Source organism: Rosa rugosa, chromosome 4, assembly GCF_958449725.1.
Source record: "Rosa rugosa chromosome 4, drRosRugo1.1, whole genome shotgun sequence".
Classification (NCBI taxonomy): domain Eukaryota; kingdom Viridiplantae; phylum Streptophyta; class Magnoliopsida; order Rosales; family Rosaceae; genus Rosa; species Rosa rugosa.
The window spans coordinates 20,115,763-20,138,172 of NC_084823.1; the positions used below are offsets into that span (position 1 = coordinate 20,115,763).

General features: G+C 40.2%; 2 protein-coding genes and 1 long non-coding RNA gene across 14 annotated transcripts; all 3 read right to left on the reverse strand.

The window, feature by feature from the left end:
- Positions 1-927: 927 nt before the first annotated feature.
- Positions 928-4,257, reverse strand: LOC133745837 (uncharacterized). 9 transcript variants are annotated; one of them, XR_009863808.1, is made up of 9 exons: positions 3,988-4,257; positions 3,802-3,820; positions 3,231-3,342; positions 3,046-3,120; positions 2,766-2,874; positions 2,542-2,588; positions 2,264-2,379; positions 2,001-2,092; positions 928-1,333 (listed from the first exon to the last, which is right to left on the reverse strand). It is a non-coding gene; the product is annotated as an uncharacterized LOC133745837 (long non-coding RNA). The 9 variants fall into 9 exon arrangements; XR_009863804.1 differs by having other exon boundaries at positions 3,046-3,127; XR_009863811.1 differs by having other exon boundaries at positions 3,591-4,257.
- A 4,593-nt stretch (positions 4,258-8,850) lies between these two features.
- Positions 8,851-14,343, reverse strand: LOC133745481 (pentatricopeptide repeat-containing protein At3g04130, mitochondrial). 4 transcript variants are annotated; one of them, XR_009863642.1, is made up of 4 exons: positions 14,218-14,343; positions 12,267-13,861; positions 10,833-10,918; positions 8,851-9,332 (listed from the first exon to the last, which is right to left on the reverse strand). XR_009863642.1 is itself a non-coding variant. In XM_062173564.1 (3 exons), the coding sequence occupies exon 2, from the start codon at positions 13,821-13,823 to the stop codon at positions 12,315-12,317; it is 1,509 nt and encodes a 502-aa protein (XP_062029548.1). In that variant the 5' UTR covers positions 13,824-13,861; positions 14,218-14,343; the 3' UTR covers positions 8,851-9,332; positions 12,267-12,314. The 4 variants fall into 4 exon arrangements, 1 of the variants encoding a protein (XP_062029548.1); XR_009863643.1 differs by having other exon boundaries at positions 10,833-10,950; XR_009863641.1 differs by having other exon boundaries at positions 10,833-10,968.
- A 2,244-nt stretch (positions 14,344-16,587) lies between these two features.
- On the reverse strand, positions 16,588-21,632 carry LOC133743579 (serine/threonine-protein kinase ATM-like). The gene is made up of 2 exons (XM_062171560.1): positions 21,253-21,632; positions 16,588-21,062 (listed from the first exon to the last, which is right to left on the reverse strand). The coding sequence occupies exon 2, from the start codon at positions 21,008-21,010 to the stop codon at positions 17,024-17,026; it is 3,987 nt and encodes a 1,328-aa protein (XP_062027544.1). The 5' UTR covers positions 21,011-21,062; positions 21,253-21,632; the 3' UTR covers positions 16,588-17,023.
- Between the last annotated feature and the right edge of the window lie 778 nt (positions 21,633-22,410).

Sequence of the window (22,410 nt, forward strand, 5' to 3'; positions counted from 1 at the left end):
TAATCCTCCATAAGACACTGGCCACGTGATCCCCTATATATGTCTTTCGACATTCTGACCACGACCAGACCGTGAACCACACTTTCTTAGTGGATAAGAAGAATCATGCTCCGTCAAATTTGCAACAACCTGAGTGCATGTGGCTTGGATCCACTCAATGTCTTCTGTACTTTCTTGTTGCCTGTGCAACAACCAATTGCTCAACTCTTCCATTTGAAGGAGGAGGAATGTGGTGAAAAGTTTAGGTGGAAGAAGAGATTTCAGAAGAAATAGAGATGTAGAATGAGGTTATGTGAGTAGATGATGAAATATGTAGTCTATTTATTATTAATCATTGTACTGAAGTTATGGGTACAAGACAAAGACAAAATCTGAACATATAAGGACAAAAGCAAGTGGATCTGCTCATACAGGGACAACAAGAAGTGGTCCTGCTGTACATGCTACCTTGTTTGTCATTTTGGCAAAAAAAAAAAAAATTTGGTACAATCATTTTGGCAAAAATTTGGTTGCATGAGATTTACCGATTTACGCCATTTACAGATTTACTTGTGTAGTTTCTGGTAATTCCCTCAAGATTGCCCGCACCATGTAAAAAATGACATGTGCCAGTCACTAAGAAACTATGCGTTAGAGAGTTTTTTTTATTAATTATTATTATAATTTGTGTGCATCCACTCAAGTACCATTGCATTTTCACTCGTGGGAATTGCTTCGAAGGATCTTTTCTACTGTGACTACTGGTTGGTTTGTGTTTGGGGATTTCAATGAGGTGCTAGCAATAGAAGAAAAAAGGGGCTGTAGAGCGAGACCATTGGGGCAAATCTTGAGGTTTCGTGCAGTGATTGAGGAATGTGCACTACTAGAAATTTCCCCATTACACACCAATAGGAATTAGTCCCTTCTGTCCCAATACACACTGATAAAAGTGGCTAATTGCATTAGCCACTATGCAGCCACTAATGAAGAATCAGTGCCCTCTATTGTAGGTGCTATTGGGGCAATCCACACTGATAAAACATCAGTGGCATACCAAAACCCAATGCAGCAATACACCTTTATCTTTCCCACTGTTACAGAATCAGTGTGTTTTTTCAATGCCACCAATATCAGTGGCTTAATTTGGAGAATAAATTAAAAAAAAAAAACATTTCAAACACCTACAACCACGTATTTATACAATGAACTGTACACATTGTATACAATTTTAAATAAAATACATCAGAAAACATAAATCTCTTCATGTTCCTCTCCATGGCTGCATCTGTTATCTCTAGCAACTTTTCTATGCTCTATCAAACAAACATTGAAGGCTCAGATTTGAAAAGCAACCCTGTCAAATAAACATTGACCCAATTAATTCTTGAGTGTAACGGAACATATTTATATATCCAGTATAATCTCCACAAAAAGCCAATGTGGCAAACAAAAGCACCCAAAACCAATGATCTAATCTAATTGGTATCCCAATCTATGTTCTGTGGAGTAGGGAGCTACCAAGACAACCATTTTTCAGTGTATAAGCAAAAAGAACTACAACAACCATGAATAGATAGAATCATCATTAACCTAACAAGTTCCTAGCAAAATGATGTGCATGCAATTGAAAGCTTAGGCTGATAAGGGACAGTAAATTCTCAATGAATATTCTTGACTCACACAGATTGATAGAAACTAGTTTAGGCCGGGCCAGCTCCGGTAGCATTGTTAGGATTAAAATATATACAATCATGATCGAGGGATGACAAAGATATATAAAGTAAAAAAGGCATGTCTTATAGTGCAATATGTTGGCGTTGACGCATTAACCACTACATAAGATGGCAGAAGGTGCACAAATAACAAATATAAAGTTTTACAATGCAATCAATATCTTAATCAATATCAGAAATATATACCTTCAACAAATTGTGATCAGAAAAATTGTTGGTAAAGATAGACATCACAATTTTATCTACAACCCAAATAAATATAGTTACCAAAGAAAGACAACAACATACCATCGGAATCTAATGTATGGATGGCATTGATTAAGAGTTGGAAGCAGGTTAACAGCATCTTGTATATATGTTCCCCCCCTCAACTGGTTTCCCTACAAAACCAAGTAACTTCTTTAGTTCCAATTTTCCAAATAACAAACCAGACACCGATAATTAAAATTCAAAAGTGATCCTCAAACCAGATTAAAGATAAATACACTTACATCCTACACTACAAGAAGAACTTCATTATTTTCAACTTTAAAAACAAAATCACAACTTACAGGGATATCAATTGCAGCATGTAGTCGAGAGGCAAGAAGCTCAAGCAACTCTTGATGGGAAACTTGATCCTTATCTAGACTCAACCCCAAGTTGTTCTTGAGAGAAAGAACATTACCTATAAAAATAAGAACTTGAACAATGTTAGATTAAATAAGAACATTAGTTATATTAGCCTGGCTTTGGAAACAGTAATGATGTCATGAAGCTACTACCAGGCTTCACCAGATAAAGAATACGGTACATATATGATAAATGCAAAACAAAAAAGAAGTACCACCTTGGTTATTCTGTCCCTCTTAATCTGGTTATTTTGTCCCTCTTAATCTGGCACAGATAATTGAGAAAAAATAAAACTCAATTATTTGAATCATTCAATTAGACAAAATACACATATATTGGTACTCTATTTTTGTAATTTCTCATGTCCTTCACAATGATAGGACCAACCAGTCAACCAACCTAGTCATTACACATTATTTCTACAAGACTTAGAACACTCACTTGATGAAAAACTTCCTCAGTGAACGGGAACCAGTACCGCATTCCCACATAGACATTCACCGGCATGTCCTTTGATTCATATATCCAAAGCCATTTTCAGTGCATTTGCCTATATATCACGTAGTAAACAAACTTTTTAGCACAAAAATTCATGAACAGAATAGAACTTGAATACCAGCAAATACTATACAAATAGATTCATTCTCGCAGAGCAATACAGACTATGCAAACAAAAGTTAAACAAAGAATTTCAACAAAAATTAAGCCGCATTATATCTACCTGCTCGTCTGTCATCTTACGCAAGGGTGAACCACCTCCTATAGAAGCATACCCTTCCTTGTTTAACATCAACCCCTGCAAACTATAATTAATTAATTTAACTACATCAATAAGGTCCTCACACAAAAGCACTATTATAAAAACTAAAGACAAATAAACAAACAATAGGTTCTAATAACTTTTACATTTCCAACAATTGCATTCGAAATAGATAACAAATGTAAACTTCAATATAACAGAAAAAGAGACATGAAGTCCCAGATTTTGCAATAATTCTCAAGTTCTTGATCAAGCCACCTGATGAAGAAGAGTCAGATATGTTAAGCAAGGAGTACGCATGAAAGTAATTACGAATAGAGGCTGAGAGAAGCATTCAAAAAACTAAACTAGTCCCAAGAGATTAAAATTTCACAATTCTTAACTTAATAAAACACCCAAACTGAAAATTAACAAAATCCCACCACATAAGACCCAGAAAAGCCATAAATTGATAGATCGGGTATGTTAGCGAGCTACTGATGTACGAATAGTCCTCAATCATTCACCTTAAGGCCTTAAAAGTAAAGGGGACGGTGACGCATGTCGTGTATCCGGCGATATCGAACCTGGGAAGTTGGAGGCTTTTGTAGATCTGAGTCTTCCAGGTTCGAAACGACGTCAAACAACCATTACTTTACCCTAAGTAAGTATCTCTGCAATTACTTTACCCTAAGTATTCAGATGTCAAAACAAAATCAAAAAACTCAAAGTTAATACCTCGCCTAGACCTGCAAATCTGCAATCGAACAAGAAACCAAGCCCAGAAGGCCGGAGAAGTCGCCGGTAGCGAGGAACAGCGACGTAGGCAGAAACAACCCAGAAACCAAAATGTCAAAACTCGATCTAATTGGAAAACTAATCGTATTGGGGTGTAGAGCATGACGAGGAGGTGAGGTTTCATACCACAGGTGGCCCAAACGGTGGCCGAAAATTGCAGACCTCTTCGGAGAAGTCTCGAAGCTTTCAGTCGTCGAGTCTCCTTCTCCGTTCAGTGCATGTACGATCCAAGCATAGGAGGTTTGTGGCGACAGCGAGACGAAGACGATGCCAGTGGTCCGCCGCTGTGCCGTGGCCGGAAGGAGTGGCGCCGGTCGGGTCGTGCTTCGGGTCTGAGAGCACCGAGCTCTCGGGCTCTCTCTCTCTCTCTTGAATTAGTCTCTCTCTCTCTCGAGCTTACTCTCTCCCTCTCTCTTTGATCTAATCAACAACTATATTCAAATTGGTCCATTTAACAATGGACGGCCCAGATCAAGCGGTGAGTGGATCCATGGCTCACATCGTTCCACCAAATTTCCATTTCTGGCTTTAATTTCTCATTCCCACTGATAAGTCACTGAAGCAATTAAACAGTGTGAAACTGTTTCAAATGCCACTGATAAATTTTGGTGGCTACTAATTAGTCCCTATTGGGGAAATTTCTAGTAGTGGTGGCTTATCCTCACTTCCATTTGAGGGTTATCCTTTCACTTGGAACAATGGGCGTGAGGATGATGATTTTGTGGAGGAACGGATCGATAGGGGTTTTGCTAACATTGAACTCATGGCTCTTTACCCTCATATTTCTTGTCATCACCTGGTGAGTAAGGTCTCTGATCACCGACCCCTTCTATTTGGAATTTTTACAGAGTTACAATGGGTTGCTGCTAATTCTAAAAAGAGACGGCGGTTTCTATTTGAGGAAGTATGGCTTTCAGATGAAAACTGCCAACGAGTTATTGAACAGAGTTGGGGTGCTTCAGTGGCTTCTGAAGTGATAGATTGCATATTTGATTGTGCTCAGTCTCTTTCACGTTGGAGTAATTCTGAGTTTGGGAGTATAAGATTACAAATTAGACAGGTTTGACGCCGACTTGATATGATTTATGCGCATGGCCAGGATTCTATTCCTTTGCTGCATACTTCTCAGTTGGAAAACGAACTGTCAAAGTTACAAGATAAGGAGGAGATAATGTGGAGACAGAGATCAAGGTCTACTTGGTTGAAATTTGGGGACCAAAATACTCGTTATTTTCATGAACGGGCATCCGGTAGACAGCGTAACAATGCTGTCCATGGCCTTTATGATTCTCGGGGTGTCTGGCAAATGGACTCAGATGTCATTGGAAATATGTTCTGTGCCTACTTCTCTGGTCTCTTTACGAAGTTTGGTGGTACTGGTATGGAGAGGGTCTTGTCCTGCGTTCCAACACTAGTTAGCAGGACCCAGAATGTCATGTTGTTACAGCCATTTGAGAGACCAGAATTAGAATCCACTTTGTTCCACATGGAGCCTTCAAAATCACCGGGGGAGGATGGTATGTCGGCAATGTTTTACCAGAGGCATTGGCACATTATTGGGGATGAAGTTTCTGCTTTGTGTCTACAAGTGTTGAATGGAGTTGCCACTACTAAAGACTTCAACCACACACTCCTTGCATTAATTCCAAAAGTAGCTATACCATTGACGGTCATGGATTTTAGGCCAATTAGCCTCTGCAATGTGATTTATAAGCTAATTGCAAAAACATTTGCAAACCGCTTGAAGAAGGTGCTGGCATCGGTAATCTACCCTTCCCAATCTGCCTTTGTTCCAAAAAGAAACATCCTGGATAATGTTATGGTGGGCTTTGAAGTGACACACTTTGTCAAGCGTTTAAAGGAGGATAACTTGGGAGCTATTGTTCTGAAGTTAATTGGATATGGCAAAGGCTTATGACAGAGTTGAGTGGTGTTTTCTCGAAGTGATGATGTTAAAGTTGGGCTTTCATCCGGAGTGGGTTCGAAGGATAATGGACTGTGTCATAACGGCTTCATTTTCAGTGTTGTGGAATGGAAACCAGCTCAGTTGCTTTGTCCCCACTCGAGGAATTCGCCAGGGCTGCCCTCTATCTCCTTATCTCTTCTTATTTGTGGCAGAGGGTTTCTCCAGTTTACTAAGATTCGCTGAGGTCACAGGTCTGTTGTATGGGTTACAACCATCGGATTCTGCTCCACCAATTGCTCATCTCTTCCATGCTGATGACAGTCTCCTGTTCTTTGTGGCTGATCAAGATACCCCCCAGGTTCTTCGTAATATTTTCACTATTTATGAAGAAGTGTCTAGTCAGAAAATAAATTTCCAAAAGTCTGCCCTCTCTTTCAGTCCCAATATTGCAACTGTTTATATAGACTTTATCAGCTCCTTCTTGGGAATTCCAGTGGTTGAATGCCACGAAAAGTACCTGGGTCTACCAACCTTGGCTGGGAGAAACAAAAGATCTTTATTCAAGTCTGTGAGTGACAGAGTTTGGCACAAGGTCTGTGGTTGGAAGGAAAAACTGTTATCTCAGGCAGGAAAGGAGGTTTTATTGAAGTCTGTTGTTCAAGTTATCCCCTCTTACTCTATGAGTGTATTTCGGTTGCCTCTATATCTTTGTCATGATTTGTCAGGTCTTTCAGCAAGGTTCTGGTGGGGCAGAAGGAAGGGCAAGAAAAGCATTCATTGGTTATCATGGTCTAAACTTTGTCGGAGTAAGTTGCAAGGCGGCTTGGGTTTTAGAGATTTTGTGGACTTCAATCAAGCTTTATTAGCTAAACAAGCATGGAGATTGCTTTCACAACCAGACTCTTTCGTTGCTCGATTTTATAAAAGCCGTTACTACCCACAGACTTCGTTTCTCAATGCACCGGTTGGCAGATCATCTTCATACATTTGGAGATCCATACTTAGGGGAACCTTATTTCTGGCCTAAGATGGAGAGTTGGGGATGGCAGTTCAGTTTCAATTTACAGGGATGCTTGGGTGCCTTTACCTCATTCTTTCCGCATCCAGTCAACACCAGGTATTCTGTTCAACGCTCCAGTTTCTTGCCTGATAGGTGCTGATGGTTGTTGGAATTATGAAATCATTGTCCACACCTTTTGGGATTCGGAGGTTGAGGCAATACTATCCATCCCATTACCTCTTTCTCCGGTTCCAGATAGGTTGTGTTGGCATTATACCAAGAATGGATTATACTCAGTAAAGAGTGGATATAAGTTGGTATTGCTTAAAAGAGATTTGCAGAGTGGCGAAGAAGGTAGCTCGACCTCACATGACAACCCCATTTGGAGATGTATTTGGAATCTTAAAGTCCCAACAGCGGCAAGAATGTTCATTTGGCGAGCTCTTGTGGATATTCTACCTTGTGCTTTTCACCTTCATAGGCGTCATCTGCTTTTAACTCCAATTTGTGCCCGCTGCAATTTATTTCCTGAGACGATAATCCATGCTCTTTGGTCTTGCCCCAAGGCCAAGGAGGTCTGGCGGCTCTCTCCATTCCGTAGTGCAGTTGGTAGTTGGAAACAAGGGTCTTTTATGGACCTTTTTCAATATGCAGCTTATGTTTTATCCACTTCGGAACTTGCTCTTATGGTGTGTTTAAGTCGACGCATTTGGCAAGCTAGAAATGAAGAGATTTTCCAACACAAGTTCACCGCTGCTAACACTCTGCTATCTCAGGTTGCTTGTTCTCTTGCTGATTTTCTTTCGACTGCAGTTGCTCCCCCAAGTTCAGTTCGCATGATGGCCAATGGTGATAAATGGTTAAAACCTCTGTTTCCTTTTCTCAAGCTAAATGTAGACGGTGGTGTAAATGTTGCTACTGGTGGGAGAGGTTTGGGTGCTTTATTAAGAGATGAAAATGGTGACTTACTTTTGGCAGTATCTAAGGGTATGGTGGGGCGGTTTGGAACAAAGGCCACTGAACTATATGCTGCAGCTTTAGGACTTCAGGTTATCTCTCAGGCGGGCTTTCATTCCTTCAACATCATCCTTGAGTCTGATGCTTTGTCTGTGATTTCTGATCTCACTAAAGATGAAGTTGACCTATCTGTAGAAAGTTGTCTTGTAGAAGAGGTGAAGAATTTATTTCACCTCTTCAATTCAGTTGTTTGTACATATTGCCCTAGGAAATGTAATCAGGCAGCGCATATGTTAGCTAGGAAAGCGCTTTTGTTTCCTGCATTTCAAGTTTGGGTAGAGGAAGGGCCACAATGGCTCTCCGATGTACTAACTGCTGATGTTTGTATCTAAGTTGCTTAATATAATATGCAATTTCTTTCTCAAAAAAAAAAAAAAAAGTACCATTGATTAGATGCATCTCCACATTATCACTCAATGAATGATATTACTGGCAAAACCATACATTTTCGGAGCTTGTTTATCAGCCAAACCTACTAACAAAACTTAAGCTGTGTAACTGAAAAACCTACCTATAAGGATCTAAGCAACTGTTTTAACTTGAGGGTGATTCAATGTTGGACTATGGCATGATGCAGTGAAGGAGCTAGAAATGACCAAGTCCACTACAATATGCACAATTTCTGTTAAATGAAACAAAATACTCCTTGCTCCTCCTTGGTGCGTGACATCAAAACCGACTGTGTGCAACTCAATCCGATTGACCAGCATAGACATATAAAGATAACCTCCTTTTCTGAAGAGCCAAATTTGGGTATGGTACTTTTCTGAAAATCAGATCGTTCTTGTGTGCAGACTCGTCGAACTGAGTTGCCTTATTTTGAATCTTGAACATCACACAAGTGCAGCAAAAGATATTACTTTCATGCATATATGACTATATCAGCCGCGCAAGCGAATAGAGTACTGAAAGCAGTGTTCTTTGACCATAAAGTCACCAAGAAATCTTTAAGAAGGCCATGGTGGAGAATAATCAGCGACTGGGCTTAGCTTCAGACATCAATATCACTGATAGTCTTTTAGTGTTTACTATACGGTTTTGCCATGTTAAGCACTGAACATCTCAATTCCATAAGACATCGGACATATCCTAATGATTCATTTAACAAATTGGCCAACATAAAACACCAACTCCAGATAAATTATGTCTACAAAACTTATCAGAAGCTTCTAAATTGTGAGTTACAAACTGCAATCAATTCTGATTCCTCTTAAATTTGAGGCCACCTGATCTATTCTGAGCAACTAATCTTTGCAAAATTGGGTATTAGGAGTTATATGTGGTACATGAAGTTCAAGGCTCGCCCAACACCAAAGAACTTTGGGATTTCTTCAGAATCATCACGAAAAACAGGCCGGATTCTCACTCTTTAGGTTTTCTTGCCACCAATGCAATTGGCCCTTCACCTTCTATGATCCTGCCAGCTCCGTAATTGTTGGCCTCTTCATATGGTTTGGGCACACAAGCAGGTCCCCATATTCAATGTATAATAATGGAGGATATCATTAGTCAATTCGAAGAAGCAACTACGTTTGAAGATGCAACTGCCTGCAAGATATAAATATTTCATTACTGACTCAATCTAACAGATGTCTATAAATACTGACAAGTCATACAAAATGTCACAGTAGAGTATATTTCAAACAAGAGGCATGCATGAAACAGTTTCTTGAAAGAAGTATATAAAGTTGGCTAATGTAATGCCACATTCTCTTGCTCAATTTTCTTTCTCAATGCTTCGGTAGAAGGAAAATAAATATAAAAAAAAGGCAGGCATATACATCAGAAGCATGGGGAAAGACTAGTGAAGGAGGTTTGAGAGCAAAAACGAAAAACAAAGAAAAGGGAAAAAAAAATTAAAAATTAGCATCGGTTGTGGGGTTAATTTGGGCTAATAGCCTTCAACTACAAAGGCTGCAAGTTGTAGGCAACTCCCTCGTTAAAATGCTGCACTGGCAATATGTAAGTTCATTTCAATTTCAAAAGAAAACCAAAAGGAGATTTTGGACACACGTCTGTTTAACTCTTACTATTAGTGGTATCTAACTAATTAAAAAACTACTTTGCAGTCTAGTGAAATTACTCTTGCTCGAAGAGGGAGATCCGTCTAGTGGAATTACTCTACCTCGTAGAGGGAGATCCCAAGGAAAAGAAGTTTCACTAGACTGCAAGAGCTTGACAAGAATTAATACAACTCATGGAGAATGTTTTACCTTGGAGAAAAAAGAAGGGAGGGGAAGGAAGAAAAGAGATAATCAAAGTAGACTCCAAATAATGATACTTAAAAGGGGAAAAAAGAAGATGGGAATCCATAAAAAAAGGAAAAGTTGAATTATGAAATCTATCACTGTTTAAGTAGTCAGACCGAGCAAAGTTACGATATTAAACCATTATGTCTTCAACATACTTTGTTTGACTTATGTTCCGCTCATGTGACAAAGTGCAACCAAGTGTTAAGAAACATCACATAAGTATGTGCCTATTAACAGTCACAGGACTCCAAGAGCCTCAGGACCTTATCTAGTAAAGTCAAAAACAAATATTGCTATATTAAGTCTGAAAACTGCAACCTAGAAAATGGCATGCTCACCACTTTGATAACACTACATATTCAACCTCAACACCTAGAATTATCCAAAAAAAACCTTAAATAAATCACCTAGAAGGGTAAAACCTATACTGGTCATCCTCCAACAACCAAAAAATAAATAATAATAATAATAAAACAATAAAAAAAAATAACACAAATTCAGTTCACATACCCAAATTTCAATTATAACCACATGCAACGATGTAAGTCTATAAAGAAACAGAAGTGAATGCCTCAATAAGGGGATCAACGAAACAAGTGCAAACAGATGACATTAAGTAAATAAAAAGAAAAGAACATGAAGGAGGTAATCTGAAATACATCATGCAATATGGCATTAATGCCATTATTACTACACTTCCTAGTCAGCTTGTTTAAATGTCAATTTTCTGCGACCCAATTTTCAAACTAAGCTAGTAACATGCTAACCACTAAACAGAAAAGAAAAATGTACACACCCACTCCATTCAGGCAGAGGATTCCATGCTGATTAAAGCATATCAGACTTGGCAGATGGAAGGCTCTTTCTGACAACATGTTTGTTCTACACAATGCAACACCAGCATCACTGTTATTCTGGTTGAAGATATAAATCTATCAAGAGAAGAATGGAGAAGCATATTAACCTTATGTTGCAAAAATGATTGCAGAAAACTATAATAAAAGTATAGGCGCTATCCCATGGAATAGTACTAAATATAGAAGGAAAAATTTTGAAGGAGATCACACTGGACTCAATAAAGATGAAGAGAAAATGTGAGAACATCCTACCCGAAGCAGCATTATGTGGTACGATTCCTAACTAAATGAATGCAAAGATCAACCAACACTAGCAAGAAAGAGTGACTACAACAATGATACTGATGAAGCAATACAAACATTTTTTATAACTATACAACCCACACGGAGAAGGCAAACTCAGTCAAATACCACTTCAAAATTAAAAACCTGAGCCTGGAGATAATAAGAAACTTATTGGAGAGATTTCAAGTGTTTTAGAAGGCACTTTAAGCTTATGGGATTTGAACTGTTTTATGAGGCAACTTTTTCTTCTGTTATTCAGGAAAGCACTTGTGGATAAGTTTTCCTCATGCACAATGCATCAATTTAAAGAATCTAGTTTGCCTCCCATTAAAGAAATATAAAGAGAATACTTGGTCTTAAATCCAGAGTTGCCTGGCCCTAAATCAATTTTCTCAGATGGAATTAGAGTAAAAACACAGGGTACAGAGATAAACCGCCAACATAATTAGGAGGCGACGAATGAAATCTAAGAAACCAACATTTACACCAAATCCTGAATTGAATTGAAACCCTGAATTAAATTGAAACAGAAAGATTTATACCAAATACTTAGTTTGAACCCAAACACAGACAAACTGTTTTTCTAATTAAGAAGTGAGGGAAGAGAAACCTGGTTTTCAGTTGAAACGGCTGTTAGCTATCAGAGAAATGAATGCAGCTTTAGAGGTTCATTCTCGAATTATAGCTGCCAGGTCCTAGCTGGTCCTAACTGGTATAACCAGAACTATTCTTGTTGAATCAGTGTTACAAGGAGGGGCCTCAGCTTAGAGGGTTCGTCCTTGAAAAGGGAGTATAATTCAAGCATGTCATCTCTACACTGATTCTGCTATAGCTAGTTAGTGTTGTAAGGGAGAAGTTTCCCTTCTTACTGGGGTGACCAACCCTTTCTAAAGGAAATCAGAAGATATGAAGCTACCAGTTTTGCAGGTGGAACCCTTGGTCAAAAATCAGACAACCACATGAATTTGGGATTTCATCACTCAAAAGATAAAATCACCCCCACCAAAAAATAAAATAAAATAACATAAAAAAGAAAAACAGTTGATGCAACTACACTTTGTTGTGGTGCAAGAAAACAAAGGTTTTACCTGTCACCTCATATGAACTCAGTACAATGACATGACTTTCCCATTTGGTTATAGGTTCTTCATGAAATCTTCAATGCTGTCAGCAGCTGCAGACATATTCTTCAGTTTGACTTCATCCCAAAGCAAACGACATGTCTTATATCTAGGCTTCATCTCTTGAGCAATCATCTCTTTGAACAGACTGTAAGCCCACTCACATTTACCTGCTCTGCATAGACCGTGAATTAGAAGTGTATATGTTGAGAGATCAAGACTGAGATGATGTCCATTGACCATGTCATTCACTAACTCAATCAAACAACTGTCTGTTTTGCCAGTTTTGAAGCACATTTTAAGCAACGGATAGTATGTCTGAACATCAGGCTTACAGAGCCCTGAACTTTCCATCTTCCGGAGGATTTTCAAGGCTTCCTCCTCCTGAGCATTATTGCAAAACATGGCAATCATCGTATTGTAAGTTGATGTATTATGAGGAACCTCATTCTCAGGCATCTCAACCTCAAAAACATGAATAGCTTCACGTACTCGTCGAGCTCTTCCTAGTGTGTGGATCAGTGAGTTGTAGAACAGGGTATCAGGTTTACATTCAGCTGATTTCATTCTCTCATATAATTGCATAGCTTCCTCGAATTCCTCAGACTTTGCAAGATAACACATAACAGTGGTGAAAGTGACAACATTTGGAGGGCAGGCTTGAGCTTCCATTTCATCAAACAGTTCATAGACCTTACCAAAGTTGTACTTGTGGCAATAAAAGAGGATAATGGTTGAGTAGCTAATGGCACAAGGGCGACAGCCATGACCCTTCATTTCTTGGATTGTCCAGTGTGCCTCATCAACCCGATTGACCTTGCCCCAGCCGTGAATGAAAATGTTAAACGTATGAGCATTTGGTGAGATGTGTGATTTTAGTTCTAAAAAGATATCGCGGGCGACCTCAACTTTGTTCTCTTTGCAGAGGGTGTCAAGCAACAAGTTCATTGATTCTGTGTTCTTCTCTAATCCAAATCTTCCCAACCCATCAAATATCCTCACAGCATCCTCCCATTTCCCCGCACCAGCGAATCTTCTCATAACCTTACCTACAGTGTTGAGTGTTACCAGACGATCGTGATGCATTCTTTCTAACAAATGCATAGTCTGATCCATCTGCCTCATTTTACCTAAAATGTCGATGATCATATCATACGCATCTGGGGGGAGTTTATAGCCAGGTCGTGACTCAGCCCATCTAAACACACCCAGTGCCGACTTCCAATCATTCTTAAATCGATGGAACAATTGATGAACAAGGAGATGTGTGAGCTGAATGCTATTACATGCTTGATCATGTGAAAGAGACAATAGTACTTGATCATCAGTACTTCCAACAGGAACTCTAGATATGATAATGTCAAGGTCTGATAGTCTTGTAGGGTCTTCCAATTGCTGCGACGACCCGAGTGGAGACACAGCAGATGAGCAACTCTCAAAGGAGGTATGGAAAAAGGCAGAAGAGTTTGAAGTAGTGGGTAGGAAGCGGACCCTTTTAAAGCATTTGTGAACATGAAAGATCATGAAGATGTCCAAGGAAATTACAAGATTGACTGCAGTTCCTGCACACCGTAAACAAGGCCTCAGTCAGCTTGTATATTAAGGAATACAAAATTGGGGAAGAAGAAAGAAATATAATTTAGCTTGAATATAGAAACAAGAAAATGGTACTAAAAAGAGAAAACGAATACAGATCAAAGTGTATTGACTACGAATCAAACACAGAAGAGAGCAAAAAAAAAAAAATGATATCCCCCAACAAAATGAATGCAAAGACAGGAAGTCTGATTTTGAAGAATCAATACAAACAATTCAAAAACAATCAATACAGAGCAGATATGCCCATATTAATATTATAGAGAGTGAATTCAAGGAAGCACCCAGAAATCACTAGTGTATCATACAGAGAAAATATTACCTGATCGAGGGTAGCAACCAAGGATATGCCTCTCAACTCACACACACAGTAAACAACAACGCCCAGACTCCAGAGAAGAGACCTGAGAGAGACAAACTGTGCCTGCTTGGCTTTCCTTTTATTTATTTAGCTTCATTTTTTCTCGATTAAAGTATTTACGAAATGACTTTATTACCCTCCGATCTCTCAATCCCTCTCTCTCTCTCTCTACCTACCTAGTCTAGTGTTAGCTCAGTGGTTAGAGCACCCACTACCTAATGACGAAGTCATGGGTTCGAGTCACCATAAAGGTAGGAGTGAAATCTTTTAATCCTCTCTATTTTGAAAGATGAAAAAAAAAAAAAATATATATATATATATATATATATATATATATATACCCACACTAATGTTTTGAGAAATGGTCTTTGTCTGGGCAATTGACCCTAGCTAGTGTTATTAACCATGATATGTTGGTTACAAGACTTGTGGGATGGTAGTAATTGGGATGCAACATTAGGTTCGAGTCACCATGAGGGTAGGAGTGAAATCCTGCAGATAACTGATGGCACTTTTTGAGAAGTTTCACTTGAATCATACTCATCCAAACTTGGTGGCACACACTTGGGCAAAGATGGGGGAGCAGATCACTTTCCAATTTAGGTCAAACAACGCAGCAAAACAGCATTGTAATGATGCTCCCCAGCAAGATTTATATCAATTGAGCTTTGATAAGTCATTGTTTAGGGTTTAGGGGAAAAGATTAGAACGCGCCTCACGCGCCTGAGAAAAAAGCAAAAGCAAAGAGAGCTCTCTCCCGACCGAACGCCGCCGCCGCTTCGGCCGCTGCATCCCGGTCCGGGAGAGGATGGTGGTTCCGGCTAGCAGCAGCGTTCAATGGCAGCGACTCGGTCCGGGATCTGAGAGAGGTTGTTCGAACTTGGAGAGGGCAGATCGATCTAGATCTGTTCTGGTTTCGGGGGCGAACACAGGGGTCTGCAGGCGTGGTTCTGTGTTGTTTCTGGAGCAGTTGGAGTGGCTCTGGGACACGGATAGCCGGCGGCGAACAATGGAGGCACAGGAGGCAGTTTCGATCTGGGTTCGGGTGGAGCTGGATCCGATCTGGGTTTGGGGATGGACGGGGGTCTGCAGGTGTGATTCTGTGTTGTTTCTGGGGCAGTTGGAGTGGCTCTGGGACACGGATGGCCGGCGGCGAACCGTGGAAGCTCTGTGGCAACTGGGGGCTGGGGGTCGGTCGCTGCGATCCCGATCTGGTCGGTTCTGGATCGGGTTTTGGGCACCGATAGGGTTGAAGAAGGGCCTGCACAGTGTCATGGTAATACGGCGGTGCAGGGTTGCTGCGCGGTGGCGTCGGTCTACTCGGGGGCGGTCTGGTACCGGCGGTTGCAGATCGATGCTTGCTTGGTGGGCTTCTGCTTTGGGCCTCTGGGAGAGATGGTGGATGGGCCGGGCTTCGGCTGTTTGGCTTTGCTGCTGTTTTTTATTTTATGTTTGTTTTATCTCTGTTTATTGCTTTGTTTGTTTAGTTGTTTGCTGTTTGTGGGTTGCTTTGCGCATGCTGCGCGAAATAAGTCCCTGCATTCGTTGTGTAGGGATCGTTGGGCTTTTTGCCCGTGGGTGCACTCTTTGTGCCTTGTCTGCTCTAGGGTGGCGGCGAGTTCTTTGCTTTGTCAAATGGTCGCTGCCTCCTAGTGGCAGGTGAGACTTCTTGCCACTGGATGGAGATTCAAGTGGCAACATGATAGGAAAGCTGGTAGTATGGAAATTACGCTTTGCTGCATTAAAGTTGCAGATCGAGTAATCTTTCCGTTGTGTCACCGCTGGGAAGCAAATAGAACCGTCTGTCGCGCGTTCTTTGCTAGCTGGTGTGGATTGGAGTACAAGTTTTTAGTTGAGTCGTTGCATGAATTTTTTTCTGGATGTACTCTAGTTGCATATTGTAATCTGGGGTTTAGGCACAATGTCCCCCCTTGTATTCTCCGGCTTCATTAATGAAGGCTTGAGGGCAGCCGCACCGGCCCTTGTTTCAAAAAAAAAAAAAGTCATTGTACAAGATCCCAAGTTTTGTAAATTCATTTCAATTTCAAAAGAAAACAAAATGGAGGTTTTGGGTACATGTCTGTTTAACTCTCAATAGTCAATACTACTGGTATCCAACCAATTAAAAATTATAAAATTAAAAAAAAAAAAAAAAAAAAAAAACTAGACTGCAGGAGCTTGACATGAATTTAAACCAAGATAGATTACAAATAATGAAAATTTAAACCAAAAATGAAAAGAATAAAACAGGAATCAACCAAATAAAAACAAGTTTAACTAGGAAGTGTATCCCTGTTTAAGTAATCAGACCATGCAAAATTACCATACTTAGTTCTACTTGTTCCTCCCAAGTGACAGAGAGCAACTAAACGTTAACAAACATCACACAAGTATGAGCCTATTAACAGTAACAAGGGAGTTGCGATATAACAAGACTCCAGGAGCCTTATCTAGTAAAGTCAAAGACAAAAAATGCTAAATTCGAGTCTCAAAACTGAAAACTTAGAAAGAGGTTCATACTGATAGAGATACATATGGTCTGATCATTCACCGGCTGAAAAAGTTACAAAGAAGTTCCAGAATACATGGTTCTGATCATTCACCAGCCAAAAGAAGACTTACATAGGGCCTCCAATTCGAATGAGTCAATGCTCACTCACGCCCTCTCATCAAACTATCAGAGGCTTTTTAAAATCAACATCACCAAAAAGCCGCCCCCCCCCCCCCCCCCCCTAAAAGGTCACTACATCGACACCTTCATATGTAATTAAGCAGAGGAAGAACCAGCTGTGGAGCTCACCTTCTGTAGGAGGCCTTTTATTTCACACTCCAGTTTGGTTCTCATCTCTGGAGAAAGAGTATCACCCGACTTCTCCAGCATTGATGTCATCATCTGAAGATTCTGCCTTATGACGTCAAGGCAAGGTCCCTTGCCAGGTGATTGTACAGGACTCAGCAATCTCTTTGTAGGCGGAGAGGCTAGGCTTGTGGCTAAAACCTTGGACACTGATGGAAGATTAAAGCGCCTGTAAGATACAAGGTTTGTGCCAAAAGGGTTGTTCTTTTCTAAACTCTGAAATGCTTCTCCAGCATCAGCACTTTCCATGAATACAACCTGTGCACTACTAGGATCTGTCAAAAACTGTGTCTCCGATTCTTTCAAGGGTCCAAACCTACAAAATGTTGAAATTAAATCGTCTTTTGAAGGCATTGGGACTCCTGAGGCAAAGGTCAAGAGGAGAGCAGTTGCCAGACCTTCTCCTTTTCTCCTCCTCTTCTTCCGCTCGGGTTTACTTGGAGGTGTGAGGCATTCAGCACCATTTCCATTCAAATCTGGTATACTGTCAGCTTGAACAGGAACCCCTGGATCTACTTTCTCCTTTCTCTTTCTCTTTTTCGGGGCAGGTTTACTATCAGCTGAGAGTAGGCTGGTAACCTGGTTAGAGTCCAGGCATGGCAACGCCTGAAGAGGAATCCCCAGATCTACAACCAATGTACCAGGTTTCAAATTGTTTCCATTAGCATCTACTAAGCCAGGAGCCATATTGGCTATTGAGTGCTCTGAAGAAGTTTCAGTCCCCAATCTCTTTTCTAGCTGAATTTTACTTTCAGAAGCAGCATGGCCAATAGTCTGTTGATCATTAACCAAAACGGTCGGTAGAACACTGTTACCATTCAAATCAGGTATACCAATTGTTTGTTTAGTCTGCAAACTTGCTTGACTTGCTCCTTCCACCTTCTCTCTTTTCTTTCGCTTAGCCTTATCACAACGCATGAGAGGGCTGACAGCTGAAGAATCTTGTACCATTTGGACATCAGGGGCAATGCTTGTATTGACATCTGACATCCCAGAAAGGGATTTAGTCTTGGATCTCCCTAACTTTGGTCGTCCCCTTTTCTTGCCAAGGTTTCCATTCATACCCTCTACAGCAGTTGCAGGGCTTTGAACTAAGCTTGACGTGTTGGCAGCGTCTTCACCCTCTGATTGCTTCGAAACTGCCTTTTTATTTCTTTTCTTTGGCTCAGATTTAGCCTCATTCTGACCACCATTTTCCAACAGGCAAGGCTCGGCATCTTTATCCTCATCCTGACCAGCCATGTTCTTACTGTAGGTTTCACAAATAGGCTCGTCATGAAATACTGATATCCGGAAGTTAGAGATGAACCAAGCAACTGAATCAAATGCTTTATTTTCAATCGGATACTGGCAGCCGATGGCTGCAGAGCAGAATTCAGAAAGCAGCTCAGCAGAAGATGTATTTTTCACATTTGAATTACCAGATATGTTATTCACACCAGTAAACCTCCTATGCCATTTCCTCCAGAATTTCTCACCGGTGCTTTTAAAATTTGAAGGTGGTCCACCATCAGTAGTTGCTGCCATTCCTTCCGCAGACAATCCTTTCTGCCCCCAGTTTACGTATGGGTAAGACAAGTACCTACTCTTCTTCCTCTCTCTCGACTCAGCGCCTATTTCAATCATTCCTTCATTTCCGCCATCACCATTTCCTAGACTGGAAGCATTGCTCTCTTTCACTGTCGAGGATATCACTAGGCTAGTCTCTTCAATTTCAGAATCCCTCTTCATCTTTCTCTTCCTGGACTTTGAACTTGAGATGGAAGTTTTATCAGCACTGCCCCCACCAAAAAGCTTTGCAAAAGCTTCATTCTTGTCATTCTTTTCTTGATGTAAGATAGTTTCATCTGTTTGCATCAGCAAGGTTCCGTCGGCACCACTTTCAGCATCATTTCCTTCCTGAAGTAGATGCATTGGCAGCTGGCTGTGCCCTGTGGAGCTATAGAAGGCTGATAATCGACCAAGTGTAACAGTATAATCAAGTATGCCAACTTTGGAAACAACCTGAGCAAGATTTTTCAGATGTGCAAGGAACTTTGCAGAATCAAAATGAGTAACTGAAAATTCACCAAGTTCACTAGAGTTGCGGTCAGGAACTCCTTCCTTAGATGCTGGACCATCAACTGACAGTCGATTTTCTTTCAAAATACAGGCACAAGTCATATTCAATTTTACACGGCCACCAAACTCTTCAAGAGCTTTCTCTACAGCTCCAACAAAAATTCTAGCCTTGCTTTGCCCTGAAATCTGCTCAAAGTACTGAGGGAAGGGCTTTAGTTGGTATCGACGGCACCAAGCAACATGACCCATCCCAAAGTACCCAACTAGTAGACAGCCTTCTTGGTCACTAACCATCCCGTACTTTGATGCATCTACAGGATCATGAATTCTACCAGGCCACCATGTCTTTATTTTAGTTTTAACCCATACAATATCACCCACAGAAAAATCATAATCTTGATCATCTTCACCCTTCTCCAGTTCATCATCTCCAAATTCTTGTGCATTGCCCTTGCTTGTGATCCCAGGACCCATATCAACAATAAATCCTGGTGGAGGGCCAGTAAAATCCACAAACAGCGAAATACCATCACCAGAAACTTCTTGCTTGTTGCCAGTTAAATCAACAGCCGATTCAATCCCATCTGATCCCAATGCTTTGTCTTCAGTGATATCATCGTCCACAAGGATCTTCCCAACATCATCTTCTCTTTGACTACCACCGATACTCGATGCCAATGCTTTGGCCTCATTCATACCATCGTCGTCCTTTGCCTTCTCTACTCCATCATCTTCAACCGTCTTCTCAACTCCACCATCTTTAAACATTTTCTCAACTCCACCATCTTCAGACATCTTCTCATCACCACCATCTTCAGACATTTTCTCAACTCCATCATCTTCTCTCTGACCACCATCCATACTCAATCCTGAAGCTTTGTCTTCATTCATATGATCATCATCCACTATTTTCTGAACTCCATCATATCCAACCATCTTCTCAACTTCACCATCTTCAACCATTTTCTCAACTCCACCATCTTCAACCATCTTCTCAACTCCACCATCTTCAACCATCTTCTCAACTCTAAAATCTTCAACCATCTTCTCTACTTTAACATCTTCAAACATCTTCTCAACTCCATCATCATCTCTCTGACTACCATTCGTACTCAGCCCCAATGCTTTGTCTTCATTTGTATGATCATCATCCACAGACCTTAACTCCACAGAAACATTCTGATGATCATTTTCCTTTTCTGATTGCAACAGTTTGGATACCATCTGAGCCTCATCTCCCACATCAACATGAGTATTAACGATATAAACCTCTTCCACCCCAACCCCATTCACGCAACTCTTCTGTACACCAGAAATCGCTGCATCAGCACCCAATTCCAAATCTTCTCTTTTAGTACCATCTAATATTGTTTCCTCCGGTTCCACCATTTGATTTGCGACTTCCACGGTGCTGAACCCAAAATCATTCACGCAACTCTTCTGTACACCAGAAACCGCTGCATCAGCACCCAATTCCAAATCTTCTCTTTTAGTACCATCTAATATTGTTTCCTCCGCTTCCGCCATTTGAGTTGCCACTTCCACAGTGCCGAACCCAAAATCATTCACGCAACTGTTTCCGACACCAGACATTGTTTCATGCACACCTAATTCCAAAACTCCTCCTTTAGTACCATCTAACATTGTTTCCTCAGGTTGCACCACTTGAGTTGCCACTTCCATAGTCCCAAGCCCAACATCATTATGACCAAAATCAACTCTTCTTCCATTACTTTCGAAAATGTTGGAAAAAGACTCTTCTAACCCAGGACAGCTTTCATTCCAGTCTAAGAACCCAGCAGCCTCTAGGGTTTCTGGGGTTTTGGGAGTCTCCATTGTCAATAGTGCCCCAAACAAGTCCTACTACTTATCTTGCAAAAATCCAAAGCTGATCAACACAAAAAAGAAAAGAAAGAAATATATATACATGTCATTATCACTCCCCTATTCAAAAGAAATGTTCCCAACCAAAAACAAAAAGAAATCTACCAAGACAAAAATCAAGAACCAAAAGAAAATTAAAGGAAAGAACAATACTTTCTCATTTGGGATTTCACAAAATGGATGAATGAAATTACCTCAACAAAAAACACCATACTGGGTCTGTGATCCGAGTAGTCCAGCTTCAAAAAGTGCCATGCTTTGTGAAGGGTTAGAGAGAGAGAGAGAGAGAGAGAGAGGAGGAAAGAGTTAAAATTTAGGGTGTTTTGTGTTGTTGGGGAATCTCTTGTGTTGTGAAGAGGAGGGAGGGAGGCCAAAGGAAAATGTTTAGGCGAAAGCTACGTTAACAAAAGGGTCCGGTCATTCATTGTTCTTGTTTCTCGGTTTGTATTTTGCTCTTGGTTGGTTCTAAGTGAGTGGTGAAAGTGTGAAGTGTCCGTATTTAAAGCTGCCTTTGTGGTTTCCACTTCCAAGTACCATTTGCACGTGATACACTGTTTCCTTCGCTTCCACCACATCCTAGTTAGTTTCTTTTGTCTTCAACTAGCTTTACCTACCCTAGTACTGTATTCAACTCATACTATTTTTTTCTTTATTTTTTTTCAATTTTGGTTTACATTTTATGCGTCTAATGGGGATTGTTGGCACACAAACTAGTTTTCTTTTTCCCATTGTTAGGTTAAAGCTTATAAAAGAAAAAAAAATTTGATTCACATTGGTGTCTTATTTCCCTTATTTCAACCGTGTACAATTTGCAATACGTGTTGATAACAAAGTTATAGTCTCAAATGAAGTTATGTTTTTCAATGTCTTTTCTTTTTCACCCTTACGTCATATATCGTTAGTGTTTAATTCTTTATTGGTTATTCTCTAATAAACATTATGACACAACCCCACTCGAAATCTTCCCGTCAATGAAGGGTTTGACGAAAGTAAAATTTTAAAATAATTACTTAGTAATATTTAACATGAATGCTCTTTAATCTTAACCGTTGTTCTGATCAACAAGTATAAAGGTATAACTAATTAGCCAACAGATTGCACGTAAGGTCGTACGGTGAATAGCATTGAAACTGTAGTGCACGGTAAAACATCCCATCATGACAAAGATTGATTGTTCTCATTGCATATAATTTTGACAATGACTTCTTTACCTTGGCATTATTTTGACTAGGTTAGACATGCGAAAAGCCACTTTGATCCAAATGGCTAGATTCCGTGACATAATTATTATTCAACTCACTGGCTCATAATCGTATGAAAAGGTCAAGCAAAATAAAACGAGTTTTTATGTT